Genomic DNA, 27547 nt, shown 5'->3' with positions numbered 1-27547 from the left:
GGACCATTGAACTAACTGATGACAGGAGATACATGTATGCTTTATGAATTGGGCAATAGGACAATTAATAAGCATGATTTATTAATATTATACAATCAATATGAATAGCAAATAAGCCAATAAAAATGTATTGCTGGATAGCATCGAAAATAAATGGCTTATGATAATGCATTGTGTGAACACCATTGAAATGCTGCAAAAGCAAGGACGACCCTTTTTAAACCATAAGTTTGTGTCATTTTTTATGTCCATTCATCATAGACTATCAAAGGTTTCAGCAAGTGCAAATACGTGAAATTGTTAAAAGAATGCCCTGACGCTCGCGAACAGAATTTGCGATCGTCTGAGCTGATAACCATTTTTTCGTTAAAATTAGAATCATACAAAATAGAAGTCCCATCTCATATATATATATATATATATATATATATATATATATATATATATATATATATATATATATATATATATATATATATATATATATATATATATATATTAAAATTTGTTATACATGACAAACAAATAACAAAAAAATGTGTCTTAAAACGTCTTTATAATAGGCAGGTTAATGATCAGGTATATGGTCGAGTGTAGATTTCCTGTATATTTAAATGTAGCGTAGGCTATTACAGCTAGTAATAAAATGATCTTCTTTTGTCAATAAAACCTGATTACATAATCCACATAACATGTAGGCTAGTCTGCTACAACCCAGCATGTAAGCATCGTTTCAAATCCACTACATTAATTCGAGAACGAGTTCATATCCGTATCTTTCGCTCCGTCCAAATAAGAGTTTTTAACTGCACCCTTTTCTGTCGCCGCACATCCCTTCTCTATGGTATAATTTTCTCTCTCGCTCCCTCTCTCTCGTTCTCTCTCTCCCTCCCTCTTTCTGAGCCACAGCACGCCTGCCTACATCCCTTTCCCAAATATTCACTAGCACACAAGCAAAGAGGACAGAAGCAGATCCGTATTCTCCTTTCCCAGCACACCACGTTCCTCATTCTCAGGTCTTCTTGTCTTTTACATGGCGCAAGGGCTCTCCACGCGGGACGGTTCTGGGTGCGAGAAAGCCAGCGCGGATCTGGATAAGCGAGCATCAGTGGCGGGTGTGTACCACAGCAGTTCCGGCGCCTCCGCCTTCTCGGTCTCTTCTAGCCGGCTCTATGACGAGTAATGGTCGGCTCGTTCTGCTGGAAGCTCCCTGCTCTAACCGGATCTTCGACGGCACCATATTCAACAGCAGATTGCCATTTTCGGAAGAAACCTTCAAAGAGCTAGGAGATACATATGGAAACTGGGGATCAGAATTTTAGGAAAAAGGATATATAGTAGTGCTTTATTTTATTATTCAATTTTGCTCATTTTTGTTTCGTTCTTGATGAATTCTCTCATTCCATCGTTGACTTGATTTTTCAGATTGAAGCGAGAGATGCAGCAGATTTAGAATCACCTGGACATTCTTTTTGTTGATTTTTGAACTGGACTATCCTGGCCATCCATCCATCTATCCTATATAGGCTATATATATTTTTCTGCTCCTGCACTTCAATAGAGCTTTCCCTATCCTCTCGGGTTTTTTATTATTCTCTGCCTCTTACCCTCTTGATAAGAATAGACTAGGATTTACTTAGCCATATTAAGAGAGAAAAGCGTTTGTTAAACAGCTACATAGGTCAACAGTTGTTGATACACATCGAATTGTTTATATATATATATATTCCGATCCGAAGCAACGCCTTCCACTGCTCCATCAACGCCAGTCTGAATCTCACATTCTTCCTAAACCATTATTTATCCTCAATTCCTAACACATCAAATCTACGCGCCTAAATTGTCATAATTAAAACTGAGTATTGTTCAACATTGGCTTAACTGCTGTGGCGCTTGAATGACATGCTCAGGCTATTATTAAAGGCCTCAGCAATTAATTATTATCTTTGATTAATGGCTTTGCAGCGTGAATGTTCATGTAAGTTTAAGCTGTAGCACTAGCTGCTGCATATCTCAACTCGTTTAGGAAAAAAAGAGAGACAAGGACAAACGATTTAGGACGGTAATATTGCTCTTTGTTGGAACAGTGCGGAAAGCGTACCGTTCCACTCCGAAAACAAACGAAAAAGCCACAAAGGCTCACCTATTTCTTCCTTAATCGGTTCTCACCCAAACGCAACCATAAGGTTCCTACCGCATCCTCCCCCTTCCCCCTCCTTTCGCTCAAATATATCCCATTTTTTAAATTTGGTTTGGTCCCGTAAATTTTCAAATATTTATTTCCTATACATCAAGAGGAAAGGGGGTCCCCCTTTCATGGAATGCGGCAACATGGGTGTGTTTGACCGCGGAGTTCAGATGTTATTGACCACGGTGGGCGCGTTCGCCGCCTTCAGTCTCATGACCATCGCGGTGGGCACGGACTACTGGCTGTACTCGCGCGGCGTGTGTAAGATCAAGAGCAACAACGAGAACGAGACCAGCAAGAAGAACGAAGAGGTGATGACCCACTCGGGACTGTGGAGGACATGTTGCTTGGAAGGTAAGACGACTCTCATCTTGCTCTCGTTTATCCACCGATGACGTTTAGCGGTCCCCCATTTGCATTAGAGGGTCCATCTCAGCATGTGCACACGTGTTCCTGTCTGTTGTTACGGAAACGCATCTCAGGCCTGCTGCTCTCGTGATTGTTTAACAGCTCCGCCTTCAGCACCACGGACAGCGACAGCGGCGCACAATACTGAAACTGATGCGTAAAAACGTTAAACAGGGTCTACTTCGCCAGATAGTTCAAACACACTGATGTCTCTTAGGAAGTTGTTAATGGTTTCTTGTTGGTCTGAGATGGCCATGATCTAAAAACCGTTTTAAATACATATTATTATTATTATTAACTTGTTTAATATATTCTTGATAAAGCTCATGACCAACTTGGACCAGCTCACGACCAGCTTAAGCCAGCTGGAAACCATTTACCAGATCTTCAAGCATCTTTGGGTTGAACCAGAAATAAAAAATTTTGTCATCATATGCTCACCCAAATGACTTTCCATCCGTGGAACACAAAAGAAGATCTTTTGAAAAAAAAATTTAACACAAAAAATAACTTTTTTAAAAATATTTGTTTGTGTGTGTGTGTTCTACAGAAGAAAGTCAGGAATATGGATTTAAGATTAAGATAAACAAAAAAAAAAAGTTGTTTATTGGCACCTATATTCCATGAAAAATAATTTTAATTCCAACAAAGGTTATTTGTTCCTGTGGCTCAGTAGTAGAGCATTGCGTTAGCAGTGCAAAGGTCACGGGTTCAATTCCCAGGGAGCAGACATACTGAAAAAAATAAAATAAATGTATATCCTGAATGCACTGTAAGTTGGACAAAAGCGACTGCTAAATGCATGAATGTAAATGTATTTGCAGTGGGAAAAGGAACCAAGAGAGAGAGAGAGAGAGAGAGGCTATAGGGCATAGCTGTAGAATATCCTCTTTTGAGAACCATTATTTCTAAGAATGGATGAAAACATTATGACAAAAATTTACATTTTAGGGTTATCTATCCCTTTAAGATGGATTTTCCCACAGGGAAAAGATATGGATGTAAATGCAGATAAATGCATGTGTGCACTACTGGGACTTCCACCTGGAAAAGAAATCACTACTCGCATGCACCATGTTTAGAAATGCTCTCTGTAAGTCAGGTCAACATACACAGACTGCTGATTTCCTGTCATGCTTCAGTGGCTGTACTGACTGCTGACTTTGGCCTAGCATTGTCACCTTGTGAGGTCACAGAGCATAACAAATCCTCATCCTCACCAGGGCTCAGAGGAGGCACAGAAGATGGCCTGGGTCTCTGAGGCACTCGACCATATGCTATCTGTACACATCCTCTGCTGCTTCTAAAGCACAGAAAGAACCATTGAGGAAAGCCCATGTGGCATTATATACAGTCAAATGAGTTAAACTACAAGGCATATAGACTGGGAAGACTGGATGTTGATCTTGATCATCATTATGACAGCATGAGTTCTCACAGCCATATGTTCACTAAGTCAAGTGACTTTGATCACATCTGTGAGTGTGTCCTTAACATCTGCTTTTTAATTTTGTCTGTCAGTTCATCCTTAAGGTTTTTCTGTCAAATGACCTAAAAGACTCAAGGCGCACAACCTTGATGTGTAGGAATCTCTTGGATCAAAAGGTGCTTCATGAGAACCATCCAAGTGGGGCCTGATGAACATTTCCACATAAAATGTTTCCTAATAGCTTTCGTATTGCGTCTATGTGTCACTGGCACCACAAAATTCCCCATGGTAGTCAGTCTGTGATTCATTTTAGCTCTCAGTTACACAGATATTGTACACTGAGGTCAAATTCTTTGAAACAGCAATACCATTTGATTCGGTTCAGCTAATAAACTGCCAGCCTAACTGAACCCAGAAGAATGAAACATTTGCCTTTCTGTGTGCGTCACAAAATCCTACAGTTTTTGAACAGGCAAAGTGATCACTAAATAAATAACACACTTAGATAGTAGAACATACACTTAAATTGTTGATTACAGCCAGCTCATTTGCAAAATTAGGTGTGGGTCTACGATAAGTCTTAATTAGAAGAGGACTGTGCTGCTTAATTGTGAAACGTCTCTATTCCTTCTGTTCTCAGTTCAGGCTCACACAGATCTCATGCTCAGACTATGACAAAAGCAATTAGCTGCAACAGTAAATAACACTTATCCCTCAACCTACACGGTTGTATCCATCAGGTGCCGCCTCTCAGAGCCCGTCTTGCACTGCCATCTCGTAGACTGTGTGTAGGCAGGCCAGGATGTAAATCTCAGTGGCCAGTGCAGAAGATGATTTGCTGGGGGAGGAATGGATTTACAGCATGCAGGTGGGCAAGAGTGTTAGTGTAATCTGTCCCTGGAGTGCTCCAAACTGATGAGAGAGGGGAAACACCCTCGCTGGACTGTCCTCAGCAATATTAGCAATGCTTCAGATATTTAACATCTACTCTCGCACCCGCCCCCGTATGAAGTACACTATAGACCAATCCAGAGGATCACACCTACAAAAAGACTTGCATATCTTCTACAGCTTGGCTCAGTCAGATGCATTATAACTTCCTGAGAGAATCTACATGAATTGGTTCTTTTCACTTGGTGCCAGTATTTGGAAAGCATAAGCATCTTTATATGTACTGTACACAAATGTACATTTTTGGGGGGTTGGTAAGCTGATAATTACAATGTAAAACAACAGTTATATATATACTTATGTTAAATTACTCAACAGACATGATCCTTTAAAAATCATTCAAATTCACTGGTTTTGGTGCTCAAGCAGCATTTCTTATTGTTATCATTGCCCAAAACATTTGTGCTGTTTAATAATTTTGTGGATAACCTTTTTTCAGGATTCTTTGATGAATAGAAAGTTCAAAAGAACAGCATACATTTTAAGTTTTTTGTTGGTGTTGTTTAACATTATTAATGTCACATTTTATAAATTTAATGCATCCTTGCTAAATAAAAGTAAATCTTAAAAAAATAAAATAAAGATCTTCTGAACAGTATTGTATATCCAGTAGATTAAAATCCAACCCTTAAAATAAAGCAATTGTCAATAATAGAGGACACACCAGTCTGCTTTGAGCAAATAATATATAGAGAGCCCTGTTTATCTAGAAACTTAAAGCTATTCTTGTAGCTGGGTCATGTGTCTATTCACTTGTTATTCTAATATATTTCAGTTTCTTTCAGTTCATTTGCATTTATTTCTAATGTCAGCGGATCTACTTTGTTCTTAATGAATTTGCAATGTTTCAACACCTTAAAGGCATACTTAAAAACATATGGATGTCATTAGATAAAAACCAAGAGGCATTTATTAAAATAAATAGCACAAGCACACTTTTAAGAAAAGCATGTCATTTGTCGTTTGTTTTAAAAGATAATACAATAGACACAGACACAAATGAGGACAAAATGTACACTGCTAATAATCTGTAAAGAAATGGATGATGTCTTGTCAGAAAATTGCCAGTACATTTTCTGTCAAGTTTACAGGCTTTTACTTTAAGCCTAAACACTATGCACTGCATATTTCAACACAGGTAAAACACCAGTGAAACATCAATACACAACATTCCTTTATTAACACAGTACAATGGGCCTTTTCTTTTGAGTGTCAAAGTTTAGTGGATTTAAAACGTAACTACACCGCTGGTTAATCTTGAGCTAAGCTGACTCGAAGAATCTTAAATGACCATGAATCCAGCTGATTAAAAGTCATTTTTATAGTAAGAAATGTGAAGTCTAGAATCTTTTGTTTGCAGATGCCACTTAGTTCAACACCTTGTTATCTAATACAATTCATAAACTTTTAAACTATGCTTAAATGTCCAAACACTTTTAATGGCCACTGCACATTTTCAACTTAGAACTTTTTTATTTCCATCCTCAATCACAAAGCAAAAAGTGCCAAACCAGATAATTAGGCCGAAGTTTCTACTATTTTTTTTTTTTACAACACAAAAGCAAAGCACAATGCATTTCTGTTACTGCACCTCTCAGTGAAAGATGACAGCTTGTTAAGGTCTTGTTCTGGACACCCACAGAGCCATTATAATGCCACTGCAGATTAGAATATGTCCCTATAGTGAGTGGAAGCAAATATGAATCAGCATGACATTGCAGTGCATGCATGGACACATGAACAAACATTGCCATGAAAGAACACAAGCTAGTACAGTATAAGGTGGGCCACCATTACTGTAGTGACTCAGAGCCAAGTGAACTTCAGCAGAACTACAGGTAATCTGCGTTATTAATCTTCATTACGCTAACAATGGATGTGAGGGTACAGTACAGCGAGAGCACAGAAGCAGCGCAGCAAAGAACAGTGACAAAGGAGGCACAGTTATATTCCTCGCATACCCAACACTTATCATTCTGAATCTCCGTGACAGCAACTTTCCCAAGAAGACAGATCATTCTCCTGAATGCTTCGAGTCGCTGTGAATATTTTCCAGGCCACGGGGGGCTGTTGCTAATGAATGGGCTTCCTGCACAAGTTTTCCACTCGCATGCAGCCAAAGTGTTTGTTTGAAGAGATAACCAGCATTGTCTCAGCAGGAGGGGTGAAAAATACTCGTGCATTTTTCTCACCTCTCGCTAGTTCATACTCACAAATCTGCTTTTTGTAAGCAAGTGTGTGTGAGGTCTCATCCAGGTCGACTGAACCAGTGTGGCCATGTTGTGCTAGTATTTGTGAATCATGATGGTCATGTGAAAGACTTTTTGGTTTCAAAAGTTCACATTTTTATGTATGTGCGATATAGATAGACAAGCTGTGGGTCTTAGCCATGCCTGGCACTGCTGTAGAGACGGATTACGCTCATAAACTGATCAGATAAGGATTACCAGCCTGGCATGGATCTACCCAGCTAATGACCCGGGTCCGGAGTGGCATTATGCAGTATTACAACACTACTGCATGCTTCAGTTCACTCACACAGGCCCCTTGCCCAAAAACAATCATCCCAGTTCAGCTCTACACTTACCAAAGCAAAAGTCCAACCATATTTTATTTGGCATGCCCACTCTCTATAACACTTCAATACTATGATCCACTTATCCTATAAACACCAGAGATGTGATGAACAGTAGGAGAAAAAAACATCCTGTCAGGTTAACCTGTAAGAGAAGAGCGGTTTCATTTAGTGCCTTTCTCGTTGCCTTGTCAGATGATCATTACAGTTTTAAGGTGTCATATTTCTAGTTTGATATGTTCAGCAAAGTGAGTAAATGATGACAGTTGATAAAATGAAAAAAAAAATTATTACTGGAAGCTCACAAAAGTTCATTAGGTAGATTTAGGATTCACTTGATTGAGCAATGTGACAGTAAAGACATTTACATTGTTAAAAAAAAAATCTAGGATCTCGTAACACTGAGGGCTGCAACAGTGGTCGCTGACAATTCAGCTTTGTGGAAATGAAGTGCATTTTAAAATATTAGAAACAGCTAAACTGTAAAAATATTTCACAGCATTATTGCACTGTTTGCACTGTATTTTTTTTATCAAATGAATGCATATTTCAAAAACATTTTAAAATATCTTACGGACACAATTTTAGTGTATCTTTTTCTATATTTTAAAGGGGTATGTCCAAATTGTGACCTCACTTTATGCCCTCATGTAATTCTAAATCGATTTGACTTTCAAAAAAAAAAAAAAAATGTTCCAAGTCTTTTGAAGCCATATGATTTACATTTACATGGTTTACATTTGTAATTGTTCACTTAGAAAATAGAAAACTGCAGATAAAACAGTTATAAATGTATATTACTGAGTTTCACAGAAAAAAAGAAAGTCATATGGGAGACATAAGGGTGATTCAATGATGAAGAACCTTTTTCTTTTTTTTTTTTGCTGCACTGTCCATTTAAAAAATGACAGAAGCCATTTGTTTAAAAGAATAATGATCTTATTTAGAACTAATGTCCTGGCAAGCCGGTTCTCATTTTGAACCTCTCAAATGCAGGACACGAAACAGCATATCTTTTCTTTTCTTTTTTTGCGACATCTAGACAACCTCTGCTGGTATCAGAGGACAAAATTCTCCTCTGCCGCTCGGATAGGAAGGAACATAATGAGGGTCTCAGGGGCATTATTAATATTGGATTGGGAGACGGCCCGGGTGGAATACCACTTGAATCATCCTCATTCTGATTCAGCTCTGAAAGCAGGTTGAATGTGACGGCAGTGATCAGAGTGCAACAGAACAGTCTGTTCCACATCTCATTTCTCGTCTTCTCTCTTCTCTATCGCTTGCTTTCTCTCTCCTGCTTTTGCTTCTTTCTACCTGATGGTTGGCAGGTTTATGTTTAGTAGTACTCATGCTATTCTGGAACTTCGGTTTTCCCCACTCAGTTGACCCCCTACTGAGGAAGCACATCTGCATGAGTAAAATCCCCTTAAAGAGTCTTTCTGCATTCATTTTGCTTTGGTTCCTTCATTTGTAAACTATAAGGGAAAGCTAAATGATCATAGAGTCCTTGTAATAAACTATACATGGTGTGGTGAAATTATAAAAGGTCTTAAATGTAACTTTTTGACAGTCGTGTCACGGTTATTCATCATTCCTCCAATCATCTTCTCCGGAGCTGAGGGCTGCCTTCATCAGGGGAAACCTGTTCCTCAAAAATCTTGGTTGCTTCTGGTCCTGGTGTGCCGTGTGATGTCTCTGCACTATAACCCAGGAAACAGATCAATAGAGGACACTCCCAGGATCTGTGTGTGTGGAAATGGCTTCTACAGTGTAACATCACTGATTAAAGCTGATCAATGAATGTAATAGGGCAGACAAGCAGAGGGACTGATTCTGTTTTCCATTTTCCAAAATTCTCCAATATTTTTTTTTTTTTTTGTTGTTGTTGTTGTAATAAGGTTAATTCTTTACTGTTACTATTTATCCATTGAATGCATCATTCATTAATATATTTATTAATTTCTTTCAAACCATAAAAACTTACTGACTCCAAACTACTTTTTAAAAATGCATTCACATATGGTGCAGCAAAACGTTATGATGCTATTAGAATTAGACTAAGAAGAAGATGAGATTTTTCTGTCAGTTTTTCACTGATCTCATTAATCAGAAGACCTGGATTATAAATAATATAGATTAATGTTGCTGTTTTTTTAGATTAAGGGCTCCATATAGGTCTAATTGTATAGAATAGAGCATCATGTTCCTTTACAGCATCAATTCCTTTCTGACTTCTTACAACACATGCTAAAGAAAAATAAATAAAAAATTAAAAACTCGACATGCATTTCTACACAAAGAGTTGTGTGGTCATTTAGAATTTCTGTCTGTACTCTTGTGTGAAGTGACAAAATCTCAGTGATACAAGACCAATTATAAAGAATTGATCTCATTTCCACTACACAATAGACATTAGACCAATTCTGTGATAACGTTTAAAGGAGATCATTCATTTATCCCCCCTCCACCCCTACTCTGATGGCCATTTTGCAGATTTAAAGCCGCTAGAGGAAATCCCGCCATAAATGCTGATTAACTCTATATCTGCTCCATTCATTTTAAGTCAATGTGTTTTGCTGTTTTCCCCCAGTTAGCGGCAGTGGAATCTGCGGCCCTCTCAGGTGTGATGAATTGGTGGTGTCCTTGGCACAGTTCATTTGCAATCCATTACAGCGCATTAGCTTTGTGTCAGAGAGGAACCCAAACACCATGCATCACTAAAGTGAGGGGATGCGATCAGAGACCCCAACTTACACCTTACACCCACATACCATCGACTTCCAAAGCACGTTTGAATTTCAATTAGTCTTTTATAAAGTATGTTGAATTTAGGCCAGAACTGTATAAGTGTATCATTAAAACAGGATGAGTCTAAAAATGTATAGCTTTGCTAAATGAATGGAGATCTCAGTTATGCTTTGTCTATGTATAACCTTTGTCTTTGTCTTTAGGAAATAAATGATATAATTTTTGACATACAGAGAAAAGTATTTATAGTATATAGAGAGAGTATATACACCAAATATACAGTATACACTACCAATCAAACATTTAGGGTCAGTTCAGGGTCAAGTTTTTTTTTTTTTTATCATGAAAATTGTCTCTTATGCTTACCAAGGCTGCATTTATTTGACCAAAAACAAAGTACTAAACCATAGAAAACACATTAATATTTTAAAATTTTAAAATTAATTTTTTAATTATTTTTCTTTTATTCGATTTTCAGCCATTACTTTAGTCTTCAGTGTCACATGGTCCTTCAGAAATCATTGTAATGTGCTAATTCATTTCTATGTTTGTATATAGTATAGTGCTTAGCAGATTCTGCTATACACATACATATTATATGTGTGTGCGTATGTGTGTGTGTTTGTGTGTATGTATGTGTAGCATCTGCTGAGCACTAGTTTTTGTCTCGTACATCCACCCATCCATCAATATATAAAAAAAATATTCTGCATATAAACTGCTATTGCATTTAAGAATTTTTTATTATATATATGTGTGTGTGACACTGAAATCTCTTGTGACATTCTAAAGGAGACAAGTGTAAGATTACTTGAGTCTTTTACTCAAGAGAGCAATTTCTGAAGCAGAAGACTCCATTTGCTCTCCATTTTCTCTTTTTGCCGTTGAATCTCATTGCTGTCAAATGGAGAAATTAATGAGATCTTTTTTTCTATCCTATGGGTGAGTCTCACCTTGGAGAAGATCATATCTTAGCACACGCAGCATACGCGTTTGCTTCGGTCCTGATGTATTACAGGGCTCAAGTGTAATGTTTCATATAGGACAACACTCAGACAGTCCATTAAGATGTCCCTAAACATTACCATGTGTAACATCATGTTCATTCATTTCTGATCTAATTACATGCCATGGGTACTCACATAATGAGCATGTGTCTTCTCGTTGAGGCTTTGGCTCTGCGGAGGATGGACTGAGATGTTTCCACCTCTGCAGACCCGCACTTAGCACCTAGCTGGCGAGGTGCTGACAGTCACGCTGCTCGGTCTAGGAGCGAGCATACGGCCAAATCCACCCCCCTCTGCGGCTGTGTGCATGGGGGGAGGAAGAGACGGAGGACGGCGCATGCACACAGAGAACTGTAGAAGAGAAGCAATAATGAAAGTGATTTCTAAAGTCACACAAAGTTGCACAGTAAGTTATTTAGCCTCAATGAGATGACAAAGTGAGTTCATTCCCACACAAAGAAAGGAAAAATCCCAAAAGACAACATTAGCTCAATCTGTATATTAGTTTATTAGGTACAGAGCAGCAGGGCTCATTAACTACATTTTATTAGCTGGCTTTCAAGATATGTGCATTGAGCTGCGTGCTGCATTTCCGTGTCCCTCCTGAACCTGAAACCACATGACCATTTGAACTGCAGTTAGTTAAATTATGCACTTGTTTAGCATGAATTACCGAAACTACAAGAGGTGCACTATAGTATCTGGTTTCATACAAATATATGGTCATCTTACTCCTATTTCCTTTCCTTCTCTAAGTGGGGATCAGGTATAATGGTCCACATTGTATCTGTATTGATTCCAGCTCTGCTAGGGACTTTGAAGACTATTGATGGGAAGTAAATGGTGCCCTGTGTCTCATTCTGATGGTACGAGTATCTCCTCCCTCCTCATTTTTTGAGTGTGTGTGTGTGTGTGTGTGTGTGTGTGTCCCACATTGTCTTTTTCTCTTGGGTAATGGCACCCAATTCAGTGTTGAAAATTTGCACCTAATTTTAGTAGCAATTGTCAAAGCCATTGTCTGGTGGTCTGGGTCCAAAGGGGCCAAGCAGTGCTGTGGTTGAGCAGAGCAGCTCAGATGGCTGTGTTTACACCAGGCACCAGTGCTGGCAAAGCCTCCAGTCACAGCAAATGGTGCTGTTGGCTAAACATACTGCTGTCAGGAGACTGCCACTGTCAACTTCATCTGGGAGAATCCAACAAGACCGGCAATCTCAGGGAAGCCAAAGTCTTGCGGTGCACTCTATATTTCAATGTTCGACCTAAAAATCAAGCTTTTAACTTTAGACTGACGGTCTAGAATATCTAAGTGTAGTTTGACCATACAAAACTCACCACCATGATGTCAGGGTGTTGCTGTGTAGTTTCGAAGGCAGGGGTTTTTAGGGTTGAGGGTTTTAATGTGTTCTATGTGGTTGCTAATTTCTTAAGGATGGCATTTTTTTTTACAAGTTGTGATTGCTCTGGTAGTTTGAGATTGAACATGTTGCTATTGTAATATGTAGGTGTTTGGAGTGACTTTTGTGCATTTATGTGTGGTTGTTAAAAAAATGTAGGGTGTTTTTCCTGTGTAGTAGCTAAGGCTTTCTGGGGGATTTTTGTGTGTTATCATGTAGATGCTAAGCTCTACTAAGTGATTTTAGTGCATTTCTGTGTTGTTGTTTTTTTGGTGTTTCTGGCAGGTTTTAGTGTGGTTTAGTGTTTTGAGTGTTTTTTTTTCTTCATTTTCTGATAGTTGCTAAAGTGCTCTAAAGAATGAGCTGGAACACTGCAATATATATATATATATATATATATATATATATATATATATATATATATATATATATATATATATATATATATATATATATTATAAAAAAAAACCTTAAACTGGTCTTGGACATTTTCTCCCCAACAATTGTTTAAAAGAACATATACTTGATCAATTTTTTCACTCTTAGCATGCTAAAAAGACCTCGAAAAATATATCTTATCAATAGTGATTGCCAATTCGGTTTAATTACATTACGAAAAGCCTAGGCTAATTACCACCATATTAGTTCTGATACCACATAAAGTCAACTTCATAAATAGGCCTGTATCCATTGCTAACATAATTTATTATGAGTCTTAAAAAATAACATAAAATCATTGTTGAGCCACAACATTGTCAACATACCATAGTTTGACTTGTACTTCGCTGCGCTGATTTCTAAAGACTGCTGTGAGCTCAAACAATGCTAAGAGAGAGCTTACGAATGGTCCAGACCAACCTTATGAAAGTATGACTTACAGAAGATATACTTAGCATACGAACGTGTCTGGAATCATCCCATAAGGTTAAGAGAGAGGTTAAGGAATAGGTTAAGAACTACTTAGCGATAAGAAAGTTTTGGGGAACCGGGCCCTGATTGGTTGATTGGATTTTGCATACCAATATAGAGGCAGAATGTGGTGACTTAGATTTGTACACGTCAGCAGACCAAAAAAGTTTATACCTAACATTTTTGTTTGTGTGTCTATGTGTGTTTGCATTGTAAGTCCAACAACATGCATGCAGTCAAGAGATAAAGAGGGTTAATTGGTAAGAAAAACGTTGATTTAAGTCACTCTGAAAGTGGAAGCTATTCTGAGTTCATAGCAAGAAATGATGTGCGCCTGCTATCATAATTTTGCAGACATCAAATTGTTCATGTTTAAAAAGCATTAAGGGCTCCCTATGTGCCAGGACACAAACTTAACAAAACCGCTGACAAGAAGCTTCCCATCTGAAGATAACCTCAGGAACAGGTTGCACAAGTTATCAAAAGAGACTGCTGCTATCACCTCTTTGTGCAGATGTGCCCAGATAAGTATGCGGTTTGGGTCATGGAGGATGATGATGATGAACTTCCTGTCAGGTGTGTCATCTGTGCCCTCTATTCCCACTTTCCTCTACCCGTCTCAGATCTCTGCTGGGTTCTGAACTTGGAACAGGCCATTGTGTGTGTGTGTGTGTGTGTGCCTGTGTCTTTTTCTTAGAGTAATAAGGAACAATATGAATTTTTAATGAGGAGCAGCATGGCATCTCTTTACTCTTTCAGATTGCTTTCCAGGACAAGGAGTCTCTAATCTTCACATTGCCTGTATGTATATGTATGCATGTATGAATGCATTAACATGCTAAGGAATCAACACAGACTGTGGAGCTTAAATTTGAAGTGTGCCATAATCCTTTCTCCTATCCCAGTTCAATGTGCAGAGTCAGCTATAACTGATTTCCTGAAAAATATAAATACAGTGGCTTAGATGTAAAGAGCATAATAAGGTATTTTTCTCCATAGGAAAACACCACAACATTTGATGCACATTTGAGAAGTATTTGAAAACTGTAAATAAATGATGATAAATATTCAACGAGCACGTAGTGAGAACTGCACATCCCATCGTCATTTTATTTCTTTACTGGCAAAGCCGAAACTTTTAGTTCTCATTGTCACATGATCCTTCAGAAATCATTCTAATATGTGGATTTTCTGCTCAAGAAACAGTTTTTCTTATTATAAATGATGAAAACAATTGTGCTGCATAGTATTTTTGAGAAAACAGTCATACATATTTTTAGAAAGTTCAAAAGATCAGCATTTATTTAAATTAGAAATCTTTTGTTACATTTATATGACTTTACTATCATTTTTGATCAATTTAATGCATCCTTGCTAAATCAAAGTCTTAATAAAAATAAATAAATACAATTTTATTGATCAAAACTTTGGAACAGGTCACTGTGCTATAAAAACATCCTTTAAACTGTAAGTTCACCCAAAAATGAAAATGTTGTCATTAGCCTCATGTTGTTCCAAACCTTTAAGACTTTTGTTCAACTTCAGAACACAAATTAAGATATTTCTGATGAAATCTGAGAGCTCTCTGGCCCTCCCATAGAACCTTGCAAGGTTCCTTACACAATCAACTTCCAGAAACATAGCAAGGAGATCAGTAAAATAATCTGTGTGAAATCAGGGGTTCAACTATAATTTTACGAAACTATGAGAATACTTTTTGTGTGCAAAAGTAAAAAGGCTTTATTCAACAATTAATCTCCTCCACATCACCCTAGTGTCATTTTGAAGAGTATCCACTGAATGTAAACAGTGTTTACTGTTCTGCACTGCCTCCACAGAAGATGATCAATGCCTGCTTCTACATCGCTGTCTGTTTAGCCCCGCCCACTTATTCAAATGTGTAGGTAAATGATGAGAGCCAATGTAGGTCTACGCAGAATTCAAACGCAATACACAAGTGTGAGTAACTGTTTTTATTACGTGGTTACTATCGCTTTGTCTGTTATTACAGATCTTTTTATATATATCAAGTTATTTATGAGTTTTTAACCTAAATTACAGCAGCGTCCATCTGGATGTAGGATGGCAGCAAAATAAATCACAACCAATCATAGCAGTGGGTGTTTACTTCCGAGTCTAAAATCCAGCACACCTGTTTGGAAACAGTCATTATTATTGTTTTAGTGGTGCAATCTTTCTGTCAGTCTTTGCTGGGAGATGGATAGGAAGTCTGAGGCAGAAGTAACAGGGGTCCTGGGACACTGACCTCTGTCCAAGGTGCTTCTACATGCAATGCATCCCTGCTAAGCCCTGCATGAGCCTAATTACAGCAATTAATCAGCATAAATATGCTGAGTTCACATACCGCTCCACCAGCTGCCCCCTTGGGGGCTCTAGAGTGACCACAGCTAGCGTGAATGCTAAAGCTAAGTAAACTGCTGCTTCAGATACACTTTGGGGGGGGGGGGGTGTTAAAGGTAATGAGGAGCTTTGAGCTAATTTTTCACAAATTGAACATGAAAATATCCATAGAAATAGCATGGAGTGTAGTGAAGTGTAGAGCATTTAGGCTTGAGTGACAGGCAGCCATCTTGGTTTCATATCTTGCTCTATTTCGCTCTCATATTTGCTCATTCTGTTCCAGCCCCACAGCCGTACACACAAACACAGACATGCAACATGCTCTGAGGGTCACAGTAGCGGTGCTCAAAACTGGGTTTGTGTGCGCGTGTGTCTCTGCGTGACTTAGACATTGTGTCTCTGTGTTTGGAGGGAACCAATGGCAGACACACTACGTCAAGCTGCTTTGTGTCACTATCAGGAAGTAATCAGATGAGAGGACAGCGTCACGAGTCACAGGCTCATAGCAACAGCAAGAAAAGGGACAGAGAGAGGAGGAGGAGGGAAAGAGGGAGGGAGGAGTGAGGAAGATAGTGTGAGAATGTATTAACACCTTTAACGGCAGCAGCCTATTAAGGCTGCAGAAAAGCAGATATGCACAAAGAAAGAGAGGAAGATTGAGACAGCGTAATGAAGGAAGAAACATGTATATTGATAGTAGTGAAGAAAATGCAACATGTTGAAATGCAGCATATGAAAGATGTGGGGTGGCTTTTTGAAAAAGCAAAAATGCATGTAATGCAAGACAGAAGTGGCTGAATAATCAATGTTTTGTCTTTTCTTCGCTGCAAAAACAATACTTTTTCTGCTTGGTTTCAAGCAAAAATATATATTAAAAAAAGATATTTTTTTTTAAAACATTACAATTATTATATTTTAAAATAACAAACTATTATAAAAACAGTTAAATATATGAGTTGAAACAAGTGAAAACAAAAGTTTAAAGTTTAAAAGAAAGGGTACCATTAATTAACATTTGTTCATGTATTGTTAACAATAAGTAATAGATGCGTTATAGTATTAATCAATCTGTTAACTTTGGTTCATGTAAATAAAAGTTTGTTAGTTCAAATTAGCTCAGGTGCATTAAACATTATTAACAGACATGACTTATAAATGTAATAAATTATTAGGAAATATCGAAATTAACATTAACAAAAATTAATAAGTATTTTAAACCACTGGTCTCAGACTCAATTCCTGGAGGACCACAGCTCTGCAGGGTTTCGCTCCAACTTATCAAGCACTTCAGGATCACTAGAAACTTCCAAGAAGATGTGATTTGAAGCTGGTTGGAGCAAAACTCTGCAGAGCTGTGACCCTCCAGGAATTGAGTTTGAGACCTCTGCTTTAGAAGTTATGTATAACTAATGTTAACAAATGAAACCTTATTGTAAAAGTGTTACCACATTGCATTGTATGATACTGAACTTATAAAAACTTCTAATATCTTATTATCTAATATTCAAATTATTACAGTTATACAAATGGGATATTGCACTATTATAATATGCACAATTAATATGTTAAGATATATAAAAAAAATCTGAGAATATTTAATAAATAAAATTTAAACCAAAAAAAAAAAAAAATGTTTTCTTGTATTCAGCATAAAACCAGCCATATGTCATGAGGTTTATTGTTAAAATTAATTGTTGTAGGCTTAAAAAAATTAAAATAAAAGCTGATGAAATTGCAGTATTCGAGATTATATGCAATCTAAGAATTTCCAGTTGTCAAAGAAAGGTCAGAGAGTGTCCAAAAGGGTAAATATGTATGGATAAAAGGAAGTAGGAGAAAGTGGAGTGGAGGGGAGAAAGTGAGGCTGAGGGGAGGTGGTTTGACGCATCCAGACTGCAACCATTGGCTTTTTTCTTCATTAGGGATCAGAAGAAATAAAAAACTGCAGCGAAGCAATGCACTGAATCCTGGATGCATTCATCTCTCTGTCCTCCTATTTGTTCTTCACATCCATCCATGCACATCCATCTGTCATGACTAACATTTCAATTACTTTGTCTTTGTCTGATTCTTTCAGCCCCCTTTTTCTCTTAACACACTCCTTAAAGGGATAGTTCATCAAAAAAAAAAAAAAAAAATCTGTCATCATTTACACACCCTCATGTCGTTCCAAACCTGTCTATCTATTGCTCTTTTTGAAAACCTAGTGAGCTGCCTAAACATGTGTTTTCATGTGTCTTGTTTAGACCGATTTCTAAGGCAGAACTGAAGGTCGTCATTCAGAATGCAATGCTAGAGTAGATTACGATGCATTCCTTCATTTAAAAACTTAAGTGAAAGTGAATAAAAGTAGTTCAGTGTAATTAAAACTGACAGTGTTACCCAATTTTCATGTGTGCACTGTATATTGTATTTAGGCATAATAATAATATTTTAGTGTTTCAAATTCCACTTAAGTTCTATGATGATTTAGGCGCCATTCACAGAACATGAAACACAGGAGTGGAATGGAAAGAATGTTATTAAAATGCAAAAAAGCTTTGTTTTTTTTAAAAGTTGAAGTTCTCTGAGAGCCGTGTTTTTTGGAAGACCGTGTCCTTTGTGTAACACTGCAATAGTTTGAGCATAGCGGTCAAATATGCTAATCCAGCACATGTTTGGATACTGTAGAACAACAATGGAAGCAGTGTATTGGAATGCAAAAAATTTGTTCAATTTGAACGTACCTGTAGATTCTTTCTTTTCTAATTAACTTACTAGTGGATGGGGAACAGGGACAGTCAGGATGGTAAAAGTGGTCTTTTTTATTGCTTGAAAAACAGCCGCTGGAACATTTTACTGCAGTGAATTCATTTTGAAACACAAAAGAAAGTGATATGGGTTCAGAATCACATTTACCTGATAGAATTGTCATTTTTTAGGGAACTATCCCTTTAACATCCTCATAGCTGTAAATCTCATACACAGTCTGTCTTTAACTTGTACGTCATTCTCATGACACTCTCTGTTCCTCTGCCTCTCTCACATACAGTACATGCAAACAGACTCTATGTGCCCCCTTGGTCGCTCTCTCGGCTCAGGAAGAGAAATCAATAGCAACAAATTAATCATTCTGCCTAAGGCAATCCAGTAGAAAGGGGGAGGGTCGGAGATGTGTGCATGTGAGTGAGTGAATGTGTGTGTGTTGCTGAGGAAGAATTGGCAGTAGTACATGTTCTGACATTTGATTTAAGCTCTCCTTATGGCCAAACCAACATTATTTCATATTGGGGGTGGAACTGATACCGTTACCCTAATGGTTATTTTGCTTGTTGTGGTGTTTTGTTATTGAGCTCATTTTTCTTGCTCTGTTCAGATCTTGTCAGTCAGCATTACTTACAAACGTAGGAAAGGAGATCAGGATACTTTTGCATTTTGACTTGAAATTGAAATCTGAAAAAAAATCTGAATTGGGAGGTAAAAAGGTGCAAATGCCTTTTTAATTTTTTATATTCCATGGTGGAAACTGGCTTTCATAATTTTCATTTGAAAATTACTAGTACATTTTATAAACAAATACAATGAAGCTCCAAGTAAAACACTGAATTAAAAATGAAATTTCGAAGTAGAATGACTAAAGAGATATTTTCTTTTAAAATGTATTCCAACAATTGTTTCATTTACAGCTTCAATAAATATTTTTTATAATGTAGAAATATGTACCCTTAAGATACGTTTTAGTGGTAAATAAGGAACAAGAATTTCCCTTTAAGGAAACTGCCTCAGTGACAAGCTATTGTACCTCTGTCAGTATAATATTTATAATATACAGTATAATATAATAAAACAGATCAACTTTTTTTCTGACAGTGCATTGTGGGACCAGCCTAAAGCAACTAAGAGTATCATAGAAGTATATAGCAGGTAAGGTGTGCACAGCTAATCATTTTTACTAGTCATCCATAAAGAGGCTGACTAAGAGGTGGCTCAGTATTTACCTTATATAAGTGTCTCATCATACGCCATGCAACATCATTGGCCTTTGCTGTTTCTGTTAATGGAGCGCATGTGAGCGGAGAGAATGAGATGAGAAACGGAAACACTCATATCTTCACTGCCAGATTCATTCTGCTTCCACTGTCATAAACAGAGTAAAAAGTCATATCCCACTTATAGTTTCTGTCAGCCTGTGGGCGACGCTTGATTAGCTTCAGAGCAGTTTGCTAAAATTTGGGCTTGTATGTGAATGTGAACACTTTAACTTCTGTCCGCAACCCACATAGTGCGGGCGCTCATAATGAGCTTTGTGAACTCAGAGCATCACGGGGTTCACTTTATTTTCACTTCTGCATAACTTCTAACATAATAGCAACAACAAAAAATGCATTACTGTCATCATTATTATTATTAGCAGCATCATCAATAAGTTCACACAGAAATTGATGAGTTTGGATAAAAAAAAAAGTTATACAAACTACTTCTGCTATTATTATTATTATAATAATGTATTATTTTTATTATAGAACTAATTGTCCAGTGAGTACAAAATTTTTTAGCATTTATAACTCATCATTGTCTATTTTTTGATCACTATGTGTGAACCCATCATCTTTATATTTTCACTGGAATACTAGATACAGAAAAATATATATAACTTTTATATAAATTTTTATTTGGTTTTACTAATTGAGTGACATCCTACTATATCTGTGTTTAAACACTGTAAAATGTTTGTAATTTTATTGATAAAATATTGTGCAAATTCTATGGTGAAAAACTGTTAACTGGTTAAAAGTAAGTTCTTTTACTTTATATAGTGAAATTATGTAATAGATGTAATGGGACATTTAATTCCATGACATTTTACAGTAATATGTGTTTAAATGTAAATATTTTTGCAAGCGATAAAGAACAAGTAATTCTTGTGATAGTGAAAATCATAAACTGACAATTTGATGAGTTTGCATTGAAATTAATAAATAAATAAATTAGCGCTAGGCAATGATTGGTTGAGATTATTCGCATCCAAAATAAAGGTTTTTGCTCATATCATATATATGTGTGTGTACGGTGTATATTTGTGCATATTAAGACACACAAACAATATATATTTTTAAAATATTTGCATGTATTTACATGCATATATTTATATTAATATAATTTATATTACATATAAATACATTTAATTTATAAACATAACACTTTTCTTAAAATGTATACATGCATGTGTGTGTATATCGTATAAATACATAATAAATATACACAGTACATACACATATTAGATTAAAAAAATGTTTATTTTGGATGCGATTAATTGTTGCCCAGCACTAAATTAAATAAACAACTGATTGTTGTTGTTGTTGTTATAACTGTGCATATACTTTTTCAACTTTTGGTTTTGTGTTATATGTTATCTTGTGCTGTTAAATGTATGTTTATTGCATAATTTTAATGCCACATGTTATGACAGCTTGTGGAAACACTTGTGATGCGCTTTGATTCACTATGTGGCAATACCTGTGTTTTTAACAAGGTTTTCAGCTTATGAAATATACTTTTGTAATGCAAATTTAAGGTCAACCTGTAAAAATTTTAATGCTGCTGCTGTCTTTTTTAGAGTGAAGTTCTGGCAACCACAGCTGTTGTTTTTTCACCATAAATTTTAATCTTATTTATTTATTTATTTATTTTTTACAGTCAATATTTATATATACTGAGATGTACAGTTCTATAATCAGTGTCTGCTCTACAAGAGGAGGACTCTGCATTTGCATCGCCGCTTCACTTGTAGTGGTCCTGTCCTTGCACAGCTTCATTTATAGGATATGATGTAATTGAGCTTTTGAATGATTGGAACTTACTGGCACATTTGTATCAGTAAAAGCCTGAAGAGTGACCTGAGAGACAGAGAAACTTACACAGGAGACATAAGAGCAGATGTTATTGATCCACCCCCTCAACCCAGCACCTGGTTAGCAGTGAAGCCGCCCTGCAGCCCACACACACCACAGGGCACAGAATCAGGGATGTTTACACACACACATACATGCACACAGGAGGTGAAGCAATGCATTCGCACATGTAACATCACATGGCTCTGACAAATCTGGTTCATAATGTGGTCTTCAATAGTGTTTTTTCCTCTGTGGTTTGAATATGAGCACAGATGTATCACAATACACTCTAATGAAGTCATTATATTGGTCTGCCAGCCTTTTGAATTCACCAACATTTGTCTTGGTGATGAGTTTTTCTTGGTGAATTTACATGTCAACGTCTAAACAGGGATGAACTGATATAAAGATTCTGCCAACAATTTTTGTCATAATTATAAATAAAAAAAAAAAAAATGTTAGTTTGGATAATAGCTGATAATTTTCAAAATGTTTTTGGGAAAAAACAGTAATAATATGAAATATTTATTACAATAAAAAAAATTACTTTTTAACTGTAATTTAATTGTAATTTATCCCTGCGACAGCAAAGCTGAATGTTCGGCATCATTTCGCCAGTCTTCAGTGTCACATGATACATTTTTCAGCATTATTTGACAAACAGAACATACAAAAATAACAATATTTATTCGAAAGAACATTTTCAAATTCTTACGGACCCCAAATGTTTGCATGGTAGTATATATTGCCAATATGAATTAAAAACAAAGAACTAAAAATATACAAATATATATTATTTTAAATGATATATTGAGGTTTGATAAATTTGCATTTAACAGTTTTATTAAATTGGCAGCATTTTTTAATTAAAATGAGCATTAGATGACAGCAGAAGTTAAATAAATGTCAAAATATGGGAAATATAACCATAAATATAAAGTATATAAAATATACTCCTCTCTCACCCTTCCTCCTCATTCACACTCGCATGACGTCTCCCTTCTTTCCCTCTACTCTTCTTTTTCTCTGGGTGGCTGCTTTTACAGTAATCTTTATAATCTAGGGACACAGCAACATCGATTGCCTTTGATTTGTGATCTTTTATGGTCTCTAATAAAAGCAGTCCAGCAGATCCATGCTCTAGCCTATACCTGCTGCTGTTAAACTAAAGGAGGCTGGAGATCCGGCTGATTTACATATGAGTAGAGCCCTCAGTGTGATCCAAGGCTGGCTGTTTTAAATGGCGATTTATGGGACTCGGTAGGTGCCTGCGCTAACTGTGCACATTTTAACGATGATAGCTCAAGCTATTCCTCACCAAGATGATGAATATCAATATGTGCAAGGGCCGCAGCAGCACTGTATGGGAACGCTTTCAGAGGCTGGTGTTACTGAATGCTGCATTTGGTACTCAATCACTTCTCCACTGCATCACAATCAGTGACAAAAATACAAACCGGGAGAAACTAAACCAAACTAAAATGCACTCGCAATACTGTTCTGAAGTTTAGGGTCGGTAAGAATTATTTTTGATGTTTATGTTCATGGAGGCTTCATTTATTTGACCAAACATTACAGTAAAACAGTAATATAGTGAAATAAATATGGTTTTCTATTTGAGTATATTTTAAAATGTTATTCATTCGCGTGATGGCGAAGCAGAATCTTCAGTGTCACATGATACATGTAGGAAACAGTTTTTCTGCTTTACATTTTTGTGGAAATAAAAAGTGTTAATATATTTTTTCTGGATACTTTAATGAATAGCAGGTTGAAAAGAACAGTGTTTATTTGAAATAGGAGTCTTTTGTAACATTATAAATATTTTATAGATTTGTCAGACTACAACGTTTAAAGGAACAGCATTTATTTGAAACAGAAATATATCAAATAAATATATAACAATATAACAATGTAAAAGTCTTTTGAATGGTGGTTTACATAACACCCAAATTAACTAATATTAAATGTAAACATCTAAAAAGAAAATTTTTAATGCATGATATATTATAAAACCTGAGTAAATGCTTTTAAATGATTCAGATGCATTAAGTAGTTAACTAATATAATGAATGAATGAATGAACAAAGGGGGGAAAACTACATCTATTAACAATTAATTGGACATTAAAAATATGAGAGGGTACTTCTATGGAACATATCTAAAAATTTTAATCTTTAATCTACCATTGTTCATATATATATATATATATATATATATATATATATATATATATATATATATATATATATATAATAAAATAAATGTGATTACCATTGTACATAAAAAATAAAAATAGTATTGCCATGGTTCTTTCTTGTTAGGGAAAGTACAATTGGAAATCCATAATAACAGGAGTTATGTGTTCAAGTCTGTAAATATGTAAGCATGTCTTATATGGCCTGTGCATACAGTATGTGATATTAGAGTATGGAGCAGGTTTGACGGGCTGTGTCTCAGTGGCAGAGGAATGGCCGCTGTGAGCTAAATCAAATTAGCACCTGGTCAGTGAGAGTTCTTGGCTGGCCAGTGGCTGTGTTAATGAGAGCAGCCCAGCCTCAGTCACTCAGTGTGTTTTACAAAGCATGCACTGCAGTGAGCCTGCACACACACGTACACACGCTGCGCAACGGAAGTGTGAACACACCCCCTATGAACCATGTGTTTTCAGAGCTAAGTATGTGTGTGTTTTCCCTTTGACCACCTCACATCTGCATGACAAAAAGGTAATACAACACACATTTCTGTAGAATTAGAATAGATATGTGTAAATATCATTTAAAAACAGTGTAAGATAGCACTATATTGATAATCCTCAGACATTATGGCAAGATTTGTTAAAGTGCAAAAAAAAAAAAAACTTAATTCAGGCATACTGCTTAAGATAGAACTTTTGATTTGCAGATAATTGTATTTTTTTCCCCTTAAATTTTATACTATTTAAAGAAGATGTTTACGTTGAAAGAATATTTATGATAGACATTCAAAATGTAGACAACAGAGTTGATGTCCCATCATGTTGATGGTGTGCTGCAAAAAATCATTTTCCTAATCAGCACCAGAAGCAAAGCTGCATGAGATATTTGCACGCATTTGCATAAATCTAACCAAATGAATGTGGTTTAATCTTAAAATAAGAAAAAAAAAATAAAACTGCCTTTGGAGCAGGAAAAATAAACTTAGCTCAAGATTTTGTTTCAAGTGTGTATTTTGTTTTAAGGAGGCTTGGATGTGTTTACTAGAAAACAAGACAAAAATACAGATTAAGAAATGATTGTTTTCCTAGTGTGTATGCAGGATTAAACACCTTTCAGGCGACGTGAACACTGTGTGCCGCAGCCTGATATAGATAGCGAGAGAAGAAGAAAGAGAAGAGAGAGGCGAGAACAGAACAGTACATGCAGATCTTTGACCAGCTGTTTTTAGAACGCCCTCCAGTCCCCGTTGGCTGTACGCCCCATTCCTTTCCTCTCCTTTCCCTCTCTCTCTCCAGGAGCTCATTCACGTTTTAACCCCATCACTCCTCACCTGGTTTTATAGGGTATTGACTTTCCCATAGTTTGGTGAAGAAACTTGCAAGTACTCCATATCTATTTTGGCCTCAAAGTTTCTTCCTTGACAACACATCTTGACCTTTTATTCGGTCTCATTCACATTTGTGGGTCCTGCGGTCCTTTTTATTAAAATGAAACTGTCCATTTCATTCATTCAGATTTCTGTTCTGTTCTCTGCGCTTTTCTTGAAGGTGAGAAAAGAATTGAGGATGACCCAAAAAAAAAGTTTGCCTGGAAACTAGGATAAGAACAACTGTTGTCCTACTAGCGGCACCATGTGCGGTAAATAGACAGGGTGACATCTGAAGTCTAAGCTCTCTTCACGGTTTATATACATGTTCAGGAGAAACAGAGAGGAATAAGCTGGCTTAGGAGTCACTGACCAGAGACATGCTTCACACAACTACTTTTGAGGGCCACCAGTGACCGTCCTGGCTCACTTGGTACCCAACATGAGATGACAAATTAGGAAAAATGCTTTTTAAATACTATGCACTAAAGTTTTACTCTGAAAGAACTACTGTTTACATTTTGCATGTAAGCACACCCAGATTACATTTTCTACTTAAATGTTATTTTTATAATTAATATGTGACCTTGGACCACAAAACCAGCCATAAGTAGCACAGGCATATTTGTAGCAATAGCCAACAATAGACATTGTATGGGTCAAATGTATTGATTCTTTTATGCCAAAAACATGAAGTAAAGATCATGTTCCATGAAGTAAATTTCCTACCTAAAAATATTAAAACCTAATTTTTGATTTATAATATGCATTGCTAAGAACTTAATTTGGACAACTTTAAAGTTGATTTTCTTTAAAAAAAAAAAAATTGCACATTCAGATTCCAAATTTTCAAGTAGTTGCATATCAAGTTCTATATAGATACTGTATATATATATTTTTTCTTATATTATATATTTTCAATGTTTACATGGTAATGACTACAGTTCGAATACTCCTTTGACACCGATTGTCAGTTTTCATTTGCGAGATCTTTTTTTTTTGCTTTAACCTTTCTCTGAAATCTCTACTTTTCCCACTTTGCTGTTTGCCTTCTGCCATCCCAACTATAGCATTCTCTTCTCCTAAACATTCTTTCCATCTCTCTTTCTCTTACCACCATTGCTTTTCCTCTTCCTCTTTTCCTATACTTGAGCATCCTGTCAGTTCTGATGACCTGGTTCTTGGTAACCGGTCTGGAGTCTTAGATTAGCTCTCCAGCGGAGGGAAAGAGTGAAGGATCATCTCTATAGCTTTGATGTGAATTTCAGCTGGGTCAGATACTCTTGACTGCAGTCCCAGAGTAGCCCGTTTTGTATTTGCTGCACAGCGGTACCAAAGACATAACATTTTAGGAATTTATAAGCTTTGGTTGAGATCAGCAATTCACACACTTCACACGCTGTCACCGACGTTAAGGGCAGGTGGACATGCGAGGGGGAGGGTGCGCTTAGAGACGTACGAGAGAGGAAGCTGATATAAGTGACATAACTGAAAAGGAAAAAAGAGGTCATGAGAAAAGGAAGGAAAAAGAGCTTAAAATCAAGTTTGGCAGAGAAAGGAGGTCCGCCAGGGGAAGGGGGATGGGCAGATGGAGAAAGAGGTGATAAGTGTTTGTGGAGATAGAGAGAACACCGTGGTGATGGAGTGATAGAAAAATGACTGTGGGGTGCAGGCCTCTTTTAGCTGAGCATCAAAGCTAATGCCCAGGGATCTCTGATCCTCAAAAAGTAAACACAAATACTGACAGCGTGTGTGTGTGTGTGTGTGTGTGGTGTGTGTTTGTATGCTTGTGTTAGCACTGCAAATCACTGTCTAAACCTTCCAAAGATGCATTTGTTTCGGGTCTTAAAGTTAACAGTTCAGATGGAGCACATCAGGAGCATTTCATCCAGAAGGGTTGGAAAGTGCAGCCCGTTTCTACTGATCTTCACCGACTTTGCACACCACCTCTTCCCTTCTCACCATAGGAATTTAGAGGTCAGTTATATACTTTTATGAAAACGAGCCAAAACAAACCAAACCTGTTTAGCATTTACAATTAGACAATTTTAATTAACAGAAGTAAATGAAAAAATAATAATAATAAAAAACAAATAAAAAATAACTACAATTGTCCTACCTCTGAGAAATTCAACAG

The 27547-nt window shown here is 36.6% G+C and overlaps 1 protein-coding gene across 1 annotated transcript in view; it reads left to right on the top strand.

Moving 5' to 3' along the window:
- Positions 1-913: 913 nt before the first annotated feature.
- The window catches only part of cacng2a (calcium channel, voltage-dependent, gamma subunit 2a), a 65098-nt gene continuing 38464 nt past the window's right edge, over positions 914-27547 (top strand). Inside the window, exon 1 of the mRNA XM_052549941.1 lies at positions 914-2542. Coding sequence (XP_052405901.1) covers positions 2317-2542 — 226 coding nt within the window. The 5' untranslated portion in view covers positions 914-2316. The remainder of the gene's footprint in view (positions 2543-27547) is intronic.

The sequence above is a fragment of the Carassius gibelio genome, chromosome B3 (genome assembly GCF_023724105.1).
Source record: "Carassius gibelio isolate Cgi1373 ecotype wild population from Czech Republic chromosome B3, carGib1.2-hapl.c, whole genome shotgun sequence".
Taxonomy (NCBI): domain Eukaryota; kingdom Metazoa; phylum Chordata; class Actinopteri; order Cypriniformes; family Cyprinidae; genus Carassius; species Carassius gibelio.
The sequence above is the reverse complement of the archived record's forward strand: the minus strand, read 5'-3'. Positions and strand labels throughout refer to the sequence as shown.